The 22966-nt window shown below is 37.3% G+C and overlaps 1 protein-coding gene across 4 annotated transcripts in view; it reads left to right on the forward strand.

Moving 5' to 3' along the window:
* The window catches only part of LOC5569059, a 288587-nt gene that overhangs the window by 237971 nt on the left and 27650 nt on the right, over positions 1-22966 (forward strand). For 3 of the 4 annotated variants that reach the window (XM_021843203.1, XM_021843206.1, XM_021843204.1), the window contains one exon: positions 18143-18346. In XM_021843203.1, coding sequence (XP_021698895.1) covers positions 18143-18346 — 204 coding nt within the window. The remainder of the gene's footprint in view (positions 1-18142; positions 18347-22966) is intronic. The other variant, XM_021843205.1, reaches the window with a different exon arrangement.

A 22966-nucleotide genomic window follows, 5' to 3' on the forward strand; every position in this document is an offset into this window, starting at 1 on the left:
CAGTCAGAGGCCACACTCCATCCTGTTAGATCAACAACAACAAATGGCTAAATTGCGTGTGACTTATGGCTTCGGCGAGCCAACGAAGCTACCAAACAGGGTAGGGTGAGATGGCCCAATACGCACTGCAGATGAGTTTGACTCCTTGTTCTTCAAACTAAATGGCGTTCTACGTTGATCTCATTACGAAAAAAAAAAACGACTCAAATCCTTCAAGTGGTGTTTTGGGCCACTTTCCCCTACATCCCACCATGATGGGGAACGGCCGCCAAGGATTGTGTGACTCGAATAATTTTCAGACATGATTATCGCTTTGTTGTTGATTTAGGGCGTCGTTGTCGGCGTCAGTGACGAGACACGATCACGAATGAGCAAACAAACAGCAACACCAGCATATAAGGACACGTTTGGTCATCGCAGCAAGGACTGACTTAGTGCTTCGTTGTCAGTATGAAATATGGGCTGCACTGAATTAAACCGAAAAGTGGTGCGAGTTGGATTGTAAAGTAGAAATGTTTAAAGAGTTCTTAGGAAAATACGTAGAAAAATCGCTGAGGATTCCCTGAAGAAATAATTATAGAAAACTGAAAAATGACGAATTTTGCATCAAGAACTGTCTTAAAGTGTCGACTGTACGCAATTTTCAATGTGAGAACTTAACGAAATTAAAGTTTTGTGTCTGTTGCTCATCCAAGTTAAGCAGGAAACACTCTGCACCGATCCCTCCAAAGTGCCTATTCCGTAGTGTTAAAATGTATTTAAAACGGTACAAGTCGACACCATCCCGAACCAAGACAGGTAACCACCTTGCTTTCATCATAAGAAAACAACTTTTCACGAGCCATTTTCTCTAGTTCAGCTCTTAAGTGCCACTTTCAACACGGCAAGTGTTCGGCGCCCCTAAGCATCCTTTCCTCCAGGTTTCTTTGACGCACATAGGTGTGTGAAAACCAGAGCTTGTTGGGTCAGTTCTCAGTTTTGCAGAGTGCCTGCAGTACCGTAATTGTGTTGTTGTTATATAATTAAGGAAAATTTATTGGCCCTGTTTGCTAGCAATTAAAGTAATGGCGTATGCATGCCTCATTCACTTTACTGCATGAATAACGGAGGATAAATGTGAAATTCAGAGTCGGGAAGAAACGGTATCCTTGCCTAGATTATATTTGATAGCGGTGTTGTTTGGTCACCTGCCACAACAATAATTTCATACTTCTTATAAGCAAATACCACATATTCAAAGAACTGGGAATCTAGAATGCACTTAAAAAAATTAGCGCTGCACCTGAAATGGAGCATAAACTGGCCCCATAGGAATACATGCATTTGAATATCAGTTTTTCGTTGCACTGATCAAGTGTGAAAACTCACATTTGACAACATCCCTGGTAGAGAAACTGCATATGGATAAAAAAAAATCACATACATAAAACCCCATAGCCTGCGCAATTGATTTCAAATAATTTCTAATCAGGAAAAAAGTAACGTTTCAGTGAAAGGGTATAAGTGTGAATCATTGATTACAATATTGACAAAGACTGATGTTCTGAAGTCAACTATTTACTTCAAGACTTAGTCAGAAAGCAAAAACATATGCCGCCACGAATTACTCAATCATTTTGTAATTTTGTATCCCGTTTTCAATGTTATTTAACCCATAGGGTACAGGACTGACATAAAAATAAAACACTCGTAGTTAAGTTTATGAGTAAAAGGAAACCATTGATTTGGAGCACAGTAGACAATATACCACAACATCTCTGAGTCAGATACAGTAAGAATCTCAAACACTTATTTTAAGTACTGTTTTATTATTTGTAACTGAAAACACTTATTTATTCTAAACATCTAAACATCTAAACAGATAATACTGATTCAAACAATTTCACGCCCCGCAACTCGGTTTGTGGACCCATCTTTCCATTCTTGGTTCTGCCTCACGTTATTATCAGAAGAAGTACATCACAACGCGTAATTCTTAGTTGATTCGGAAAGATATTCTTATTTTTTCGGTAGTGTATTGAAGTAACAGATCAACATAATTTTGAGTCACATATATATTTTTTGAGTGACCGTTAAAATTATCAGGATAAATGATAATGGTTTGACCGCTTTTGGCGATTTTGCGAATCATTGCTGGTAATGATCCGATACATATGCGATATTTATATTTGCTTGCTTTGATCGTGCTTCGAAATCAATTGAGAAGGAATTCTGCAATGTCTGCTTATGTCCTAATACGAGCTATTTTACCTTTCCCAAAGACAAGACGCATCAGGTCAAAGTACAAAAACGAAAACAATTGTCTGTCAAAAAAGACTCCTTCTCATTGGTCGTTTTGGCAAAGGCCTACTTCCACATCGTTGAGTTAGGTTGCAACTGGGTACTTTGTTACTATCAAGTATCAGAAGGCCGGCTCCAAAGGCACCTTCACAACCAGATTTGTGCCATTCCCATATTTGAGCCTATTTCATCATCTACCCGATGGGAGAGGAAAAGGCAGGGAAAGATGGAAGGAAAGAGGAGTGGGGTGCCTTGAAGAAGGAAGATCGCATAAGCGAAATGAAAGCATGTAGCTCCATACCACAATGGGTTCGAACAGCGCCCTGAAAAGAGCGCTGCAAAACGCATGAGAACCTATAGCTCATTACCACAGCTGGTTAAGAATAACAGAATGTCCTGAAGATTCAGGCTTCTGAATTCAGTTTCACTTAATAAGTGTTTACCAAGTAATTGGAATCGCATATGCGCAAAAACTGGACAGTTACGAATCAGGTGATATGCAGTTCCATAATCGATGTAACAACTATCACACACAAATGAGTCAGCACGCTGAATATTTGCCATGTGATAGTTGAGTCGGTAGTGGCCTGTCAACGCTCTGACCAAGAGACTGCAATTCTGCTTTGACAGATTTGTTAAATACATCCCCACCCTTGGAGATGGCTCAGTAATGTACAATTTTGTTTGACGACATGACTCCAATCTATTCCAATATTGCTTGTGCTGAGTTGTCACCCAAGAACTTATCTGAAGCTTCACCCAGCACTTCGAAATTGGAATAGCAGGCTCAGGGCCAATGTAGTCATGCGATGCTCCATCGCGAGCTAGCTCATCAGCCAATTCATTTCCAGCGATGGAAGAATGACCAGGTACCCATACAAGGTTTACAGAGTTTACTGAATTCAGTTCTTCAATTTGAGTTCGACGTGTGATAACAAGCTTCGACCTTGAGTTGGCCGAAGCAAGAGCTTTTATAGTAGCCTGACTATCTGAACAGAAGTATATGACTTTACCCATTACACGCTGTTGAAATGCTGATTGCACTCCACACATAAGAGCAAATATTTCCGCCTGAAAAACGGTGCAGTTTCTACCAAGTGAGTAAAACTGATTCAGCCTTAGCTCACGAGAATGTACACCTGCACCAGCTCTACCTTCAATAAGAGAGCCATCAGTGTAACGTACTATATTGTTTGATATACTTCTTTCCAAATAGCCAGACGTCCACTCTTCCCGTGAAGGGAATTATGTGGTAAATGTCCTGTATGGAAAGTGAAAAGCAATTGTGAGATCACTTGGAGCAAGGACAATTATGTCCCAATTCACCAAAATTGGAAACAACGAAATGTGTGTAGATCTACGATTCACTGGATTTTTCTCCAGTAGATCCAGTACCCATAAACGGTAAGAGCAAGAAAGTGCTTCTTGTTTAAGATATAGGTGTAGTGTCACAACGTCGAACGCCCTAGAAATCGCCATCAAACACATCCTTTGGAGATGGCCCAATTTTGATTGGATTGTTCTCACTTCGCCCTTTTGCCACAACACAAGACATCCATATGCCAATATTGGTCGAACAACAGTTGTGTAAATCCATTTGATATATTTGGGTTTGAGGCCCCAAGTTTTACCAAAGGTTCGCCGGCATTGACCGAAGTCCATGCAAGCTTTTTTGACTCTGAAATCAATATGAGGTGTCCAAGAAAGGTTGGAATCTAGAACAACTCCGACATACTTTACCTGATCGGTGACATTTATCTCAGTGCCGAAAAGACGTGAAGGTCGAAATCCATCGCGGTTTCGTCTTTCCGTAAAACCGAAAGGCCATATTGGCGACACCAACTCTCAAAAAAGACCACTCCTCATTGGTCGTTTTGGCCAAGGCCTACTTTCACATCGTTGAGTTGGATTGCAACACGGCACTTTATTGCTTGTCCGGCCGTGTTGCTAGTTTTTAAATTAGAGTTTTATCAAAAGTTTGGAAATATTACATAAACTCTTTTTGTTTCAGATCTATTTATATACGATGTTGAAATAATAAGTACTTAATGGAGAGCAACATAATGGAAATTGTGTAAATTTTCTGTAAAAATATTTTTTAAAGCTTATAGGTCAATGACTACGAAAATGTTCATAAAAAGACTAAGCTGAGAGACTGACTCAGTCCCAGTTGGAAAGTAACACCAGAAATAAAAAGGATATAATTTCAAATATCTCACTTCAACGAAAAATCTAAGCCGCACTAAGCATATACGACAAAGAACAGCAGCACCGTTCCACTCCTGGTTTTCTGTCACAAATTGTAAAAACGTGCAATAGATAAAATAAAATTACGATCGGTTGAATCCCTTCAGCAGTACGTTTCACTCCCCAAGGGCCATGATATTTGATCTCTTTCGGAGATGGAAGAACAAGCCAAAATATCGCCACACTGTTGATGTGCCCATCTTCCGTCGCTCACCTCGAAGACCTGTCAGCATCGTCGCAGCAAGAGGCCAACTCAGTAGATTTTCCCCGTATGGAAAATCACACCAGGAGTGAGCAAACATCAGTCGGTGGTCGTTTATTTACTTTTCTCCGCCAGCCGCCCGGTGAACTATAAGCCAACTTATGGGATGGCCAATAAATTGCAGCCAAGTGATGGTTTATGGCATACTTAAAATGTAGAGTTTATGTTTCACTACGGTTTCGGTTAGCACAAAAGACCGCCCTCCGGAAGGATCGTTATTGTTTGTGATTTCTGACATCTGGACGCTGAATGGTTCTCACACGGAGCTGTCGAAATCAGTGGTTGTCCATTCGCGGAACCGATACGAGTAGCAATTTTCAATCTGTATTGCATGCACCTAAAAGCAGTTCACTGCTGCAGTAAATAACCGCCTAGTTAGAGCATATGCAAATTGAGTTGCTCATAATAATTGAAAACGAACATTTTATCGTCACATATCGGGGAGTTGAAGACAGTGCCGTAGCGTTTGGTTGCCAACATTGACATAAGTTACGGTTTCAAATGTAACTTATAGCTTAGCTTAGCTTAGCTTAGCTTAGCTTAGACTGACTACACATATTAATGGTTGCTATTCCGTGATTGACCGAGGTCAGTGAAAATGCACAAAGAATCAACTAGAAGATCGGCTGGGATTGGCTATAATCTTCTTCAGTGTGCATAATTCAGTGCCTCTATTTTTACATGGTCAATAACGGCACCGGCCACGTCCTTGCAGTCAGGTGGGATTGGGGGAAAGAATGTTATTGTGTAACCTTTGCTATTTGGAGACCGTGTTTGCCTCTGCATCTCCACAAAGGTTACTGGGAGGGATGTTTGTTAATGGGGAGGATCGTTGGGTCACAGGATTCACTTTGATAAGCGATTAGACCATGATAAATAATTATTTGTGAGCTATAAATATGCTTATATGCATACAAAGGTATCGACCGTGATAATTTTATTTTGAATTTGTCTATCGGCATATCGGTCTTGGCTGTCTTGGTAGTGTCATTCTCAAAACACACTCAAGCCGTTCCCATAGGGGACGTTAGCCACAAGGAAGTGACGTTTCAAGTAATACTGTTTCATATGGTATGCCCTCTTCAACATCTAATCCAATTTCTCTCGCCGTTCCCTTACGGTACCTATCCATCTAGTATTCATTGCTTTCTTCTCCATGCTCCCTCTTACTTCGAGCAAAATAGACCGATATGCCGATAAACAAATTCAAAATATGCTTATATGTAAATATAATATTTTCATTTGGTATGAACAATATCTATTAAAAAAAATTATGCCGACCTTGAGGTGACGAACCTATCAGAGTTTGTTGAATAAAGTGAACCTTTCGCAAGTCTACACTCGTAGTGTCGAACCATTCAAAGTTTTTTTTTTCAATTACAAAAATAAAAGTAAAAGGAAAAAGGTGTTTTGAGAAAAAAAAAATTGGACGTAAATAATTTATGAATCAGAGTTTATGTCGACACTCACAGTGGCGAACCTTTCATAGTTTGTTGAATAATCATATTTAAGTCTCACCGTTGTAACGATTAATGGTGCAATCATACATATTTTATAGATTAGAAATAGTAGCATGAAACGAGCTCACCAATTGATCCGTCATCCTTGAGCAGCAACAATCCACTTTCAGCTTCACTCGTTTGCTCGGCTATATAAAAACACACAGAGAAAATAGGCACGCGACCCGAGGGGGAAAACAACTGACGACTGCTCGGGCTTTCTTGACGCACTGCCCAGGAGCAAGCGTCAACGTCGAAAGATCAAAAAGAACTTATCGAACGCGGCACTTTTTCACTTACCCTAACCGAACATACCGATCACGCCAAGGTCGAAGGATCAAACACAACTAAATGATCACGGCACTTTTTCACTTTCACTCGACCGGCGCGCGACATGTTTGATCCTGCCCTCATCGCCGGCCCCCGCATTAGCAAGCGTCAAGGTCGAAGGATCAAACACAACTAAGCGATCACGCCACTTTTTCACTTTCACTCGACCGATGCGCGACATGTTTGATCCTGCCCTCATCGCCGGCCCCCGCATGAGCAAGCGTCAAGGTCGAAGGATCAAACACAACTAAGCGATCACGCCACTTTTTCACTTTCACTCGACCGATGCGCGACATGTTTGATCCTGCCCTCATCGCCGGCCCCTGCAGGAGCAAGCGTCAAGGTCGAAGGATCAAACACAACTCTACGGTTTCAAATGTAACTTATAGAAAATATACTTATTTTTTGTAAATCACATTGAACTAGACATGCCTACTTCTGCAATATCTTAATGATATTTTGAAAATATTGTAGAACTAGTTAATTCTTCTAAAACTGAATCTTCTATATCTATAATCTTTTTATGAAAGCTTTTTGACTGAAATTTTGAAATACTTTTCAATTATGATTTACTGTCCACGGCTAATCGCGAAAGTCACACGTTTTCTCGAAGATAATCGATCTCACGATTCTCTGTTCACGTGAATTGATTGAGTTTAAATAGATTTTAGTTTAACTTCTGTGTCCATGGATCCTCTAGTGGTGTAGATGTAATGTACCCTTTCTAGCGAATAGTTCTTTCGTACAATTTTTGAAACTAAGGGTCGCATGTATAGAAGCTCGCCAAGGGCGCTGGGAAACTACGCAACGGCTCTGGTAGAGAATTATCACAACATGCGGGAAAAATATGAATTTATGTATTAGATGCTCCTATCACTCCCACACTAGCGAGCTTTCCTAATACTATGTCACCTGCTAATTTGCCCCGGGGGAAAATCAACAGGCTTTTCGTCATTATCATAATTTCAGTTCACATGACCCATATGTCACGTTTGAGCCTACTACTTTTCGCTGAATTCATCATAATGCTCCATAGATCCTCAAGTGTGGCCTGCAGAAGGAACGGTTCAGTATCGGGATTTCATCGACCGAATCAACATCTTTTTTGCTGAATTGGCAGTAAAGAAAAACTCCTCAATTTACTGTTTGTCGGTCGGTCTTTCCACAATAAACGAGACACCGGAAGGAATATGCATGAATAATGTAGCAGCCAGTCACCGGAAAATCGATTCCCAATCAGCCCAAGTCAGCATCCTGTACGGGTATTTGTTTCGTTTTCGGGTTATTGCAACTCCTTCGTGTATTTCCGACCCACGGCGAAAGGGGAAATTAAAATGGAACGATTGCCAACCAATTCCAAATTGGCAACCGCAAGACTGCTGATCGCTCCGGTAAAAATCGTTTTGCATTACGGAAATAATCTATCGTGCGGTTTCCGGCGGTCAAATTGCGTAGAGTATTTCGGACGATAACACCGTGCAACGATGAACAAAAATATTTTAAAGGTAAAAAACCTGAAGTTTGTAGACACAAAAGTCAATTTGGGCAAATTGAGATGTAACATTGTGATAAATAATAGAATCGTTTTGGTGGACTTCGACTCCCAATACGCTAGGCTGGGCGCGTTAAAAATGGTGAAATGTGGGGTCATGACGGTCTTTGGTTTCAGGCTGGCTGACGACGCTGCAGAATCGTTACCAGTGTTGTAAGCAATCACGGTAGTCGACACGTTATCGCTATTATTCGGCAGTGCATCCCTTGAATATCCACAACACGAGCAATCAAACGAATACCGAAAAGAAAAATGTCAATTGAATGCCACTGACCACGATAGCTTCGTTAGAAAACGTTAGGGTTTTGTTTGTTTCTGTTCTGCTTACACTGTATGTGTGTCACAATCGACATAACATACAAGATCAAACTAGTCATGTTGTTTATGTTTGATGTCTGAATTCTATGCAAAACTTATGATTTATGCAAATGTCATCGTGTCAGACGACATTCAATTGACATTTTTTGTGTTTGTCGAAGTCCTCCTCGATGACCGTTTTTGGACAGCTATCTCCAAGTGAATGATGGAAAAAAGTTAAATAATTCAATCGCTAATACTTCACTTGTATTTTCAATTGATTGAAATTTATTAGCGCTAACAGAAAGAGTACAATCATTCCGTTGCGATACATATAAATAATTTTAATTTAATGCTGCCTTTATCGAGAAAAATGCAAAACTCTGAAAACTGCAAAAATCGTGTTACCACTGAGCTCGAGTCATTTTGCATTCGGGTTTGAATAAACATTGGGAAGAAAAAGATTACAGTTTTGAGGAGCCGTGACATTTTTTGTTTTGGACGGACATGGTGTGCTCTGGATTTTGATGATCGTATAGAAACATGTGAATGTAGAGGTGGTAAATGTTTGCTACAGTACTTTTCGCATCCCTGAATTGGGAGTCGTGAGATTGTAGCCCACCAGAACAATTCCATTATTTTTCACAATTTTACATCTCAATTTTCCCAAATTGACTTTTGTGTCTACGAACCTCAGGTTTTTTTAAACATCGTCGGCTGGTTTAAGTGACATCACATTATATTCGATGTATATCACTTAATATTATTTTAATGAATCGTTTTTAATTTTACGCCATTTCCTCGACGCAAGTGATGTGCATCGATGTAATATTACAATTTATTTTTTGTTGTGAGTGTAAATAAAATAGATTTTTCTAAATGTGAAATTTATTTTCTTCATAGTTTTAACAATAAGTATAGTAAATTAAACTTCGGATCCATTCAACTATTATCAGCAATTAAAATTGAACCATTCAGATAATTCCTTGTTCTGTCAGCTTCTTACTGACAAGATTTTCGAGACTGCGAACGATTAATTTCAGCAGAGATGTCATCAATTGAAAAGAATACGCCTGAAAATGTGGCTGCTTTGGAGCTGGCGAATAAATTTGCCTGCAGTTCTCATTGAAAGCAGTGTTTGGATTTCGATCCAAATAAGCTATAAGTTTATGAACCATAACAGTTCGTGACACATTGCAATCGGAGAGTCCTATGAATGTTGATATTCATTTTCTCGTTTGGTACGTTGCCAGAGAGCGTTCAAAAGCAGTTACTCTTACAGTCTACAACGGTATCGAGCCATTTAGGTTATTTATACTTTGCATAAAATTAGTAATAACTTTCATATTTTCTGGCAATTCAACTTCAAACAACTTAATTCTAATCTATTGGATCATCGAACACCACTTTGGTTGCAAACATAGCACAAAAAATGGAAAATATTCGCCTCTGTTTCTTGATCAGAATGAGAGTGTGTAACACCAATACGTGGTGACAAACAGTGATCGGCTCCAAACAGTAGGTGGTGTGTGTCTGTCTTTTTTCCTTTCATGGCTCGTTATATAGAGGTCTACAAGTAAACTGCCACTAACACCAACACAAGACCAGTCTAACACAAGTCGATTTCCTCAGAATGAAAACATTTTGATGTTTATTTGATGTCATTTGAGCTCCCGGTCAACGTCAGTCCAACAAGGAAGTGAATGCTCGGCAGCCGTTCTGTTTATGTTTGCTTTCTCACAGCAAACAAAAGCAATGTTTTGAGTTGTGACATTTATCACGGCAAACAAAGAAATTTTTGTCAACATTGCACTACTACGCAGGTAATAAGATTGGTCTACTCCACGATCGTGTGTCAAAGATCGTTAAATTCTTCAAAGCCTGATTGACACTGACACAACGTTTCCAAAAAGTACTTAATGGTAAAAATAACAAAAAAAAATTATTTTTTTTTTACTTTTTTAAATTGCAATGATTACCGTTTTGATTCATATTGTGGACATTTAACGCTTCAGCGAAGTACAACTCTTCGAAAAACATATAAATTAAATAGTTCTGTATGAAATCTCGTAGTAATCAAGCCTTGCAAACACTAAAATTACGAGTGGTGAGTGAAGATTTGAATTCCACATATTGGATCAACCTTCATAAATAAAAATGTATAAATAAATAAAAATGGCAAATTTTGAAACGTTTAGAGTAAAATCATGAAGAAATGTCTGATATCTAAAATGGAATCGAGTGTTTTTAATCGAGATACATCATAACCTCAAATAAACACGCTCGGCAACAGGGCGTTAAAACAAATCTGGATTTCTTGAACGATTTCTTCTTTAAGGTTTAACATCTTGCGCAGCTTTTGCTGAAAACCTTGGTCAACATATTTTTTAGGGAAATGTAATGCATGAAAAGTTTGAAAACAATTAAACTAGATTCAAAAGCATGAAAAAAGATTTGGAATTGGTTGAGTGATCATGAAGTTATGGTCAAATAAAGTTGAAATTTTTAGTAAAATGAGGAAACATTTGGAATAAATTATTATTTATTTAAAATTTTAATTAAATTATTTTGATTTTAGACAAATTTGGTGTTCAACAAAGTTTTTTTTTTTTTTTAAGGTACTCCGTGCTCGTGGCCACTACTGTGCTGGAATCAGTTTTATCTGTATCTTCCTTACCGATACAGTTCTATTTTTAGCTAATCTATATTTACATCTGCATTCACTCTCTTCTGCTCTTTTGCTATCACACCGAGCAGGTAGGAGAGTGCTCTGCTGTTGGTCCAATCGATTTCCATAAGCCATCCATTCCATCCATTGCTCTTGCGGTGGTTCGTTTTGCCGTGTTCCTGAGACGTTTGAGGCTAGCTGCCTGCGAAGTGGGTCGGTTTGTCTCAGTCACCATCTGATACTGACGGAGGATGGATGTGCTCCCCTAAGTCGGTCCTCCGTGCGGCGTCTTCTGGTGGCTGGACGGGTTTTTTTGGAGGGGCTGGGAATTGAATCCATGACATTCCGCTTATGAAGCGAAAGCGGCTACGGACCCCCCTTATCAACAAAGTTTTCGTAAATTTAATTTTGAAGGCATTGTTTAAAAATCGGTTGAAAAATAACAAAATTGTGTTTACCTCACTGAAGGTCTTTTTTTATAACCTGAAAATTCACCTTCAAGACGCTTGCGCCACCTCTAAATGTTAATATTTTTGGCTCAGATTTTGAGGTTTCTCTCTAAATGTGATTTGAATTCAGTAGAGCACACGTATTTTTGGGTTTGAGAACTTTTGAAAAATAAGCCGCACCCTAGTGTACAGTGCGTAATTCACAATCACTAGGGACAATGGAAATTCACGGTAAAATTATTGAAACTCCGTGGGTGTCCAAAGCGATAAAATCAAAATTTCGCTTGTCTCGGTCCAATACATTTCGCCAAATTCTACTCTAAAATGATTGTTTTCAGGGAAAAAAATTTAATGTGTAAATTAAGTTGTTTATCATTAATTTAAGTTTTCTTTTTACAAATTGAGATGACATGTTTATTACCAAAGTAGCAATTCATAATTTAAAACTGGAAATATATGCACAAAGGGCGTCCAAATCAAAACTAAACTTTAAAAAAATGTTGATAGATCCTCGACTCCAAAATAATAAACCGTTTCATAAGCAAACAACTGAAATTTACTGTCACATAAATTCAACAGATTTCTCGGACTTCGCGGCTTCCGCGATATCGCAAATTTTCATTGTCCCAAACAATCACTAATGAAGTAAAATAACAAACCAAAAGGTATTGTGTTACTCGAATCAAATACTGTTTCGATCAGGATAAAGCAAGGTACCGTTTTGTCTCATATTCCGAACACTTAAGGCCAACAGTGACTTCAAATGCATCTGGTTGGCATAAATTAGATGATATTTGTGAAAATTCAAATTTCTTCGCGAAGGTCAACTGTTTGCTGTTGGGTGTGCTGATAAAAATGTTTATTTAAACTTGTTTAGTATCGTATTTACGTAAAAGTTTGAAACAACTTTTCGATTCAAATGCCGAACACTGTGTTCATTCTTCTCATTTTCCGAACACCTTGATTCAAATTCCGAACAGCACGAATAAATCATATTCAAATGAATAATTTCACAAACAAATTTATCTGATCTAGTTCTACTAGTCTCAAACTAGAGAATCATCACTACTCCCGCGGTATAAAATATATTGGAGACGTTAAAATTGAATTGCAATTGACTGCCATTTCCTTGTAATTTGATGACATATTTCTGCGAAACATTTCAACAAAATCGCCATACAAAAACCGAGTGTTCGGAATATGAGTCTGTTCGAAATTTGAGACAAAACGGTACAAGCGCTGAGTTGTTGACCTTAGGATATGGTTCGTTTAAATTTGTAAAAATATAATAATCCCAAGGAATATCGGAATGTATTCGAATCCAAGTCACCAGTGATCAATATCTACACAGGTTCCAAAATCAAAGAAAAATATTTAAAATTAAAAAAGTTTTTGCCGTTTGAATATTGTTTGTAAGAAAATGATGCTTCAGGTAGAGGGATTATTTTAATATTTTATTACCACACAATGTATAAATCATAAAATTTATTATTAAATTGAGTATAGTGAATAGGGCTCGTATTGCACGATAGAGCAGTGTCGCGGATCGCGGATCGGGTCGGTAGTGTTTGACCCTTTGGACTTGTAGCTTGCTCCTGCGGGGCGAGCGATGAACACTTGTTTGGTGTACAAGCTTTTATCGAATGATATTGCGAATCCGGTTATGCGAGAATATATCATGGATCGCATCACCAAACATACGTGACTCCCAGATCTCTACCTTATCTCTCTAACCCAATATCCTTTCCATGATATTCATAGAAATGTAGAGGTGATCTCGGTCTCTAGTAATAATGGTTGTCCAACTAACATTCCTTCCCTTTCCCGATGACCGTGAGGACGTAGTCAGCACTGTTTTTGACTTTTTAATTTGGAGCTTTCGATTTGTGCACATTAAGAATGGTAATCTAATGCCAAACCCCATTCATTAAATCTCTTAGCAACTTCGATTGTTCTGGTCAATCACGGAGTAGCAACTACGAATTGAACGGTCATCTATGCTCATGCTCATGCTATAGTGAGTAGGGCTCGTATCAATGAAAACCTAGTACCGTTAAGTCACCAGTCACCGTGCGGCCTCCATTCACCGTGCACATATAGGGTCGGTGTTCCCTTAGTAGACAGTCCCCTATAGTCGCACTAGTGACTTTTCACGGCCGTTTTGCTATAAATCTTTTCATAATATTTTTTGACATGAAGGTCAGGACCTATTTATCTATGTACCATTGATTTACATCTTGATTGTGCTCCAAAAATGATCGAAAAAAATATTTTTGCTTAAAATTTGAGCTCCCTTGCGCCTATAGTAAACCTATTGTTCCTATAGTAGCACTACTGAGAGAAACTATTTTTTATTATACGAAGTAATAGATGAATTAATAACTTTTTTTTTTACATCAAACGAAAGCTTAAGATCCACACTTTGTAGGAAAAATATAAAAGTTTTGTAAAAATACGGTTTTGATAAGTATTTTGCCGATGCCGTGATGCTAGTGCTACTATAGGAACAGAAATTAGAAATAGTGCTACTATAGGCACATGTATTCCTATAGTGGCACACGCGATAATAAATACAAACATTTGAGTTTTCGTAGGTTTTATATTTTCCCACAAAACCAAGATAAAAAGCTATCAGATGATGTAAAAATAATGACGCTAGCATTATTTTTCGTTTTTATACGAATTTTTGTTCTTAGCTATGCGGCTATTGGTACATCGACCCTACAAATTACTACAGAATATTCATACAATTTTCACAAATAATTTTTTTATCAGCAAAATAACATAAAACTGATGAAATGAAGTACACAGCAAAAAAATCTGAAATTTACATGGCACGTAATTTTTTATGATAATCATGTAAAAGGAGTTGCAACTGAACAATCAACGATAATTAATGTAAACTGTCTCATTGCATTATATAATGCTTGCAATCTTGAGTGAAACTGAAAAATTTCATGATCTTACATCCAACATTCGCCAATCTTGCATGCTTTCTTGCATCTTGGAAGTGAAATTGCAAACAAGAAATCTTGGTTTACATGATTCTACGCTGAATATTCTGTCAAAAATAATGCACATGGATGGATCGACGGCTTGTCATTTGATGTGCATTATTTATGATTAAATTTTCAGCGTGAAAATCATGTAAACCGAGCCGTTTTGCATGCAACATTTTTCGAGAGAAGACGTTTTGCGTTCAATATTAAGGATTTTGGTAACAATGTTGTATATAATAGATGTGTTTATAGGGTTTATCATTGAATAATACATGAGAAATGGCTTTGCATGATTGAGGCTAAAATTACGTTACGTGTAAATCTAAGATTTTTTTGGTGTGTAGTTTTTGTCACAAAGCATTTTGAAAAACCTAGTTTATGTAGTAAAAATCATGTGAATTCTGTTTGATAATAAGATTTTTCAACACTCTTAGTAGAAACACCAAAAATTCACATTTTTCATTTTACCAATAGAGTATGTTTTTTTTTCTAAATTTCAACAAGTTTTCATTGTGGATACTATATGTAAGATGTATTTCATCGTATGAGCAATGAGATTTTTTGCAAATTAGAATTTTATATTGTGTTTCAGCCGAAACCCAAATGCACGGTGAATGGATCCCTCTCAGTATGTATGGTTCCTATTATCGTGCATTAGTGTAAAAGGCATGAAATTATTCGGTAATATTAGATTTATTGTTATATCGTCATTAAACTACTTCACATTTAGTTTTTGAGTGAATATGGAATGATTTGGACATTACAGTCAAATCTCTTATAACGATTTAAATGAAAAAAAAAAATTTAGCCAATTTTTAAACTTTTTATGGATTTTATTGTAAATGAAGATTTGAACAGACTTAAAAATGAGTGCGCTCACTATTAGCAACATAGTTGCTCCATCAACAACGTTTCTTCAAGAAACAAAATTAAATCATGGCGAAATCTATACGCACGGTGAATGGTGCACTAGTGTGCACGGTAAATGGTGACATAGAACGGTACGAGGCGACCTTAACATGAAATTTTCAAACATAATTTTTGAGTAATTTTTAGTTATGCATCACTAGTTTTAGATTTTTCCCTGAATTATTATATAATTGTACGCTACGTAGTGGTATTCTAATACGCTTTAAATTATTAGGAAAAGTTATATAATTTTTTGAAGTGCAAATTTTTTTGAAATGCACGGTGAATGGTAGCTTGACGGTATTATGAAGAAGGATTGCTAATAATTTTTTTTTTAAAGAAAAGTTACTCATGGTGCAAGTTACGTTTTAATATTATTTTGCAAAGCTGTCCAGAAATGGCGAACTTCAATATCCTACTCAAAACCTTCACAGTTTCGGTTTCAAAGAACCAGCAGCGGGTTACTAAAGCATAATCCACCCTACACATGCGAGCACAACAAGCAAATATTGTCTCAGCTGCAAATCATCGTCCTCCATCGTTGGATATTCAATCCGTTGAAAACGAATAAACCGTAGCACTTCTATTCGTTCCGGAGCGAACACTCCTAGCTTTCCTGACTGAGAACGGAGGGTAGGACACTAAAAAACAAGAATGATAGTGGACAATGGGCATCACACGCCAAGAAACAAGGGCGTTTGTTTGTGTACGAATAAACACAGTTTTTTCAAAGCTTTATCCCCTGCTAATACATTCTCTTTAGACAGATTGGTTCTGTTTTGCGTTGAATTGTTTCTCGAATAAATAATGTTCTAGGGCGCAATTAATGGTTAAAACGCACATTAGATAATATCAAACAAAGGTACAAGCCAATTTTTTTTTAATTCCTAAAACAATACCATTTTAAAATGCTTTCATTAATTATATGTAATAGCGCATTAAAGCTTAAGATGCTTTAAGAAAATTACATATTTAACATTGAAATATTAGGTCGGTTACAAGCTTAATTTGTTTTTTATAATTTGGATATTGCTGTAAATACTATCCAAGGTATTTGCATACCCAACAGTGAGCAATTCTTTTCTCTGTATAGCTGCAAACATAAATCCATAAATGACAACAACTTTATCGTGGAACACCCCCCGTAACAACAGATTTGAACGATTATTGTAGTCAGTTCATCTTCCAGACTGTATCTAGACAGAGCCGTGCTTAACTTGACGACAGCATTTTGAATAACTGCAACAAGCACCGCCATCGTGTCGAAAGTGGATACCAGAAAGTTTCATCATATTTGAAAAACACGTTTTCGCATTGTTATTTTGTGCTCTATTATAAAGATCTTATCGCCATTGCCACCACCACCATCCGCACACGCACAACACTTCGCTTAATCTTCCACCAACACAGCAGTCAACACAGAACACATTATAAAACTTTTTTCACTCGTTTCATTTTTCATCGTCTTGGTCTGTTGTGTTCGGAGGATAATCTTTCGTTATCCACAATAATCGCCTCGAATTTGTGTTATTTTTTGCATTCTTACTAGCGAGCTAGAACGACAAAATAAAATGTTGTTATAAAAAACGACTTTAACTGCAGTATAAGTTTTATAGGGTTACAATTTCTATATTACCATTCCAAACTGTTACTTTGGCAGCATAATTATATACATACACAGAGTTTCCAGTTCAAACACACATATATTGGCATTTGTAGACCGACTGGAACCCAGATAGCCGTAGTGGTAAACGCGCAGCTATTGAGTGACATCAAGCTGAGGATACATTTTAAATAAGCTAAAATATATTTTATTTTTAAATTTCTAACGATGGTTAGAGACAGAAAAAAAATAAGAACAATATTCGGAGTAAAAGTCTAGGAATCTTAATGAAGATTCATTGGGCAATACCATATTGGATAGCCACTAATTCATGCACAATGATTCATTCAATTCGAAGAAGGTAGTGCCTGCGCAATTTGCGTTTCAAACTAGAAATATATTAATTCAGAAAAGTTAAGGCTATATTTGCGTCAGGATCCGATTCTCGATAAAATCCAGGATCGTTCTTAATCGATAATTTTGTTGTCGCTCTATAGCGTTAGAGCTGATCAGTAAGTCTTTCCCAAACAATTGTAAATACAATAGGAAGTGGAACTGTTTAACTGAGGAAATTTAGTTTACAATTGAATATGTAGCACTAGCTGATTAATTAACAATCATATACTCACTGTAAAAATAATCAAATTCATTAATGTAATTTCGCTTACGTTAATCTGTAAGAACTGTAGCCATGATTGCTTCTATTACATTTATTACTCTATATTCTCATTACACGAACACGCTTTCCTATCTATGCTCCTAATAATTGTTCTAGATATTTGACCGCTGTCCTCAATAAATAAACATATATACCTAGCTTTTTATGTTCTGTAATTAAGTTCCGCCCTTCTAGTTTTCTATGACTTTGTATATTTCTCAGTATATATTCGCCACTTCACAAATCAAAGTATCTGTAAATGAAGTGGTGTATCCTAACCAAAGTGCCTGTTTCTCTTCTCCTTCTCAAAATCCGATTTTTAAATCCATGGAATCTGCAATCGACGGCTGTCCGCGCAATGAATGTTTCGGCTCCCATCGCATAACCAGCAGCAGCCTTTTCATCCGTGGCCGGAGGAACCCTCGTCGGTCATATCGGCACGATGCACAAGAGCACGAATCAACTCGGCGATATTCGTCTCATCCGAGGGCAGGGGGTTCGACTCGATCGAGTTTATCCGGCGGTACGGTTCGCAGTCGGTTCTGTGCCGGAAGGCACGCAGCGCCGAAAACGTGTCCGCCGCTGAACGACAGGTGAGTAGGGTATACCGGTGATGGGAGTGTGATTGAAATCCTATTGAAGAACCACAGTTCTTGGAATAGTATGTTAATCTTCGGCTCACAAAAGTCCATGTTGACCTATGAGGAATGTTCAGTGAGATAAGCTGTTCATATCAGCAACTGATAGGGCAAATCGCCAAATGTTGAACGGTTAAGATAGACGTTTTTGTGTTATTTGATTTTTATGTAAATTCTGATAGAAAGGTTGCTAAAAAAAAGCATTCAACACCGTAGATGATTGTTTACCATTATTTCTGTTACATTTTTGGCACTGTAATGTCCATTTTGAAATAAAAAAAAAAACACATTTAAAAAGATAGTTCTATACCCAAATGTTAAACACATACATAACCCATCTTAACCTAATGTTGAACGATTATCGCTAAATGTTGACCGTTTTACTCCCGCAATCATTCAACTTGCAAGTTTACGCTCCTCGTCGGTTGCGAGGACAGGGTTAGGTCCGCGAAGCACTTTCCCTAACCACTCTGGGCTGAATCGTCCCCTTCGGCACTCCATAGACTTTAGCGGCTTCTCCTATTGTATAATACCTTCGCCATTACCCGAGGAGGAACAAATAACTCCCCAATAACTTATGCATACCATATTTTGGTATCATACCAAAATAAGGTATTATTCAGTTGTCAATACCTCAATTTGGTATTATAATGGTATTGAAAAATATCTTTAAAACAATTAAAAATACTTCATTGAGGTGTTAAACAGCTATTGAGGTCTGCTGGAGGTATTGAACTACTATTGAAAAATTTCACTTTTATATGAAAACCCATCAAGTATTATTGAGGTATTACAATACCTGATCTAGTTATCAGTGTGGTGTTCGTAGAATATACATGAGATATTATTTGAGATATTTTACCTCTTAAAGCTAGGTATGCTGTTTCGCTCAAGAAAAGTAAAAAATTTCTGCTCAAGAAATGGTCAAGAAATTTCCTACAGTCAGCTCCATTTGAAATGACATTTCTTTTCAACTGCGTACTGCGATCAAATAAAAATGCTTTTCTTGAGCATTTCATGCAAGAAATTTCCCACGCATCGAGATAGGCGATTACTTTTTTGTTGAAGTACATACTTCGCTTAAGCTAAGTATGCTGTTCCGCTCAAGAAAAGTAAAAATTTCTGCTGAAGAAATGATCAAGAAATTTTCTACAGTGAGCTCCATTTGAAATGACATTTCTTTTCATCTGCGTACTGCGATCAAAGAAAAATGCCTTGCTTGACCATTTCTTGCAAGAAATTTTCCACGCATCGAGATAGGCGATTACTATTCTGTTGAGGTGCATACTTCGCTTTATGCAGGGCTCATTCATACCTCATTCAGGTTGTAAGTATTGGAAATTATCTGGTGTGGAATACCTCAATTTGGTATTCAGTAGTTATTTTCTTCTGCTCGGGTACAGCATCCCGAGCAGAAGAAAATAACTACTGAATACCAAATTGAGGTATTCCATAACAGATAATTTTAAATAATTACAACCTGAATGAGGTATGAATGAGCCCTGCATAAGAGGTAAAATACCTCTTATAATACCTTCTGCATATTCTACAAATACCAAGCTGATAATTAGATCAGGTATTGTAATACCTAAATAATACTTGATGGATTTTCATATAAAAGTGAAATTTTTCAATACTAGTTCAATACCTCCAGCAGTCCCCAATAGCTGTCGAATTCCAAAATGAAGTATTTTTAATTGTTTTAAACATTTTTTTCAAATACCATTATAATACCAAAATGAGGTATTGATAACTGAACAATACCTAATTGTGTTATGATACCAAAATATGGTATGCATAAGTTATTGGCGAGTTATCCTTCCCTCCTCGGGATCAATCGCGAGATTGAGGTTATACTCCAGATAAATCGGCAGTCGATGCGTAATTTCAATCATGATGTATACAAACTAGCGTTGGGCAAATTTATCCAGAACATCGATGTTACTGAATCGATTCACATTTGAATTGCCGAATCGATTCACCGATTTAATCGAATCCTTTGAATCGATGTTTTCGAATCGATTCGAATCGGATGACATTTAGAAAGCTTGAAATGAAACCAAATGCATTTGCATTCAATTTCAACATCTTTCAATCAAATCAGTTTCGAAAATCAATCGAGCAGATTTACTACTTCAAGATAAGTTCAAAATATGGTTTCTTTTCCACAAACTCACTAGGAAATATTTAACGATTTCAACAAAATTAATCGAATCAAAGAATCGAATGAAGAGAATCGATTCACTCGATTTTAGGTGGTTCAAACATCGATTCAAAAAATCGATTAATCGGAAAGCAAACATCGATTTTCGGAACATCGATTCAAAATCGCCCAACGCTAATACAAACAAACGGTGATGGCATTGATGCCATAGTGAAGATAATGAAATTCGATAAAAGATTCTGGATATAGTCAGGGATGCAATTAATTATACTTTACTGAATCGCATTTTTCACCATTGCAACAGACACCATTATAGGATTTTTAAATGATAACTATTAAACAGATATTTAAAGCAATAAACAATACTATATTGTGTAATGCACTATTCCATTTCAATATAGGTGTTTGGTACGAAAATAAAAAATCTGACAATACTGCTGATGAAACCTAAACCATCATGTTATGCTAGTGTTCAACAAATGAAAAATGTACGTGAACGAAAATTGAATTGAAAATGTTTTTATGTATTTAATAGGTATGATTGAATTGAACGGATGTTTAGAAAATAACTAAGTAGACTTTAACTGATATCGTGAACTGGAGCTTAACTCAATATACACTCCCGTGCAAAAGTTTGGGTTCACCCCCTCAAAAACATACAAAAGTGTTCTATCTATATCTCCGTGATTACAAGTCCAATTCAAACTCTTTAAGCCGCATTCGAAAGGCAGTTATTCTTACTTCGTATGTATTTTTCCAAAAACATTTTTTTAGTTTTGTGTACTAAATTTTCACTTAAAGTTGTAACATTTTTCAAAAAACACACTGAAAAATCATATCTAATTTCCTCAGAATTGAGTCGACCAAAATTTTAAATCAAAGTGTCATTAGAATCGTAATCTTATATTCTTTGATGAGACACCACGAAATTTTGGCGGAAAAATCTGGAAAGTATTCAAAATCAATGAAACAGTCAGTCAAGTCATCGTGCAAAAGTTTGGGTTCACCCCTCAGTATGATGCAAATCGTGCAAAAGTTTGGGTTCATCTGAGCCACACGCACATCATTTTTGTCAATATCTCTGCCATTTTTCAACCGATTTTAATAGGGTGTCAATGCTAGTAATGGACCCCTTAGTAGCTGAAATTCATTCTCGACGCCTTTCCGCAATTATATCTCAGGCAGATATACGTTTTGTGGAATCTAATAACAAGTTCAATGTCTTTACTTCACAGCACACCCATGCAACATACAAAATCATACGATTTTCCCAGAGAAATATGCATTTGGAAAACTGTTGTCCGAATGCCTATTATGGACCCTCCCGGGGTCCATAATAGGATTGTTTACAAATTTGACGTTGCGTATTATGGACCCTCCATTTGATTCCCATGTAATCCGGCTCGCTGCCGACGAGCCTATTATGGACCCACCTGGAAATGCGTATTATGGACCCTCTTGTGTGGTTTCATTTACAAAATTGTTCAAATACCTGTATTTATGCGCCTCAAACCAAATATTTTGCCGGAAACTGCTGACTAACAATGCAATCGAAGTTCCCCCGGTGGATTTTCATAGGAATAAGGTTGCTTTGAGTGCTAATTTTATGCTTTTCTGTAGGGGGTCCATAATACGCAAAGGGTCCATAATCGGCATCGACTCCCTAGTTTAAAGCTTTTTTGAGCGCAAATAATGGCGCGTACATGATTGGTTTGAGATTTCACAGATTGAAGTAAGTTCAGGTGAACCCAAACTTTTGCACGATACACCATACTGAGGGGTGAACCCAAACTTGGCTATCCATACTAAATGATATTCTACCCCATTCATTTGGTCATTTTGAACCACCACAATTTTTCTACACAATTTTAAAACCGAAAATAAACTCAAATCTGAAAAATGTTTTCATGGTGGTAGCTAGCAAGTATTGTATAGTTACTGTTAGGACTTCGAATGGCGTTAAAATGTAAAAATGGGGCTTCGTGGCCGAGCGGTTAGTGTCGTCAGGCAGTGAGCGCTTAGTGTCATGGGGTGTGGGTTCGATTCCCGCTTCAGCCGTTGAAACTTTTCGTCAGAAATGTTTCGCGGCTGTGCCACTGGAGCATGCTAAATGGCTGAAGACGGTTTCCGTGTCGTTTTTTAATGTAGATCTCATTAAGAGAAAACGACACAAATCCTTACAGTGGCATTTTGGACCATTTTGCCCTACATCGAAATGTGAGGATTTTTTTTCTGGTTCTCTTTATCTCTTGTTTCTATGCTCACCCTTACTCACACTTTAAAAGAACTGTTGAGTGACCCGTCCGAATAAAAAAGGCCTTGTGGAGTTGTAATGGCACTCTTTTTTGATGGAATTCTTCTTAGTTTTTAGTTGCGTCTCTGCTTAGTATTTTTTCGCTTCCTTAGAAAGT

This window comes from Aedes aegypti, chromosome 2, assembly GCF_002204515.2.
Source record: "Aedes aegypti strain LVP_AGWG chromosome 2, AaegL5.0 Primary Assembly, whole genome shotgun sequence".
Taxonomy (NCBI): domain Eukaryota; kingdom Metazoa; phylum Arthropoda; class Insecta; order Diptera; family Culicidae; genus Aedes; species Aedes aegypti.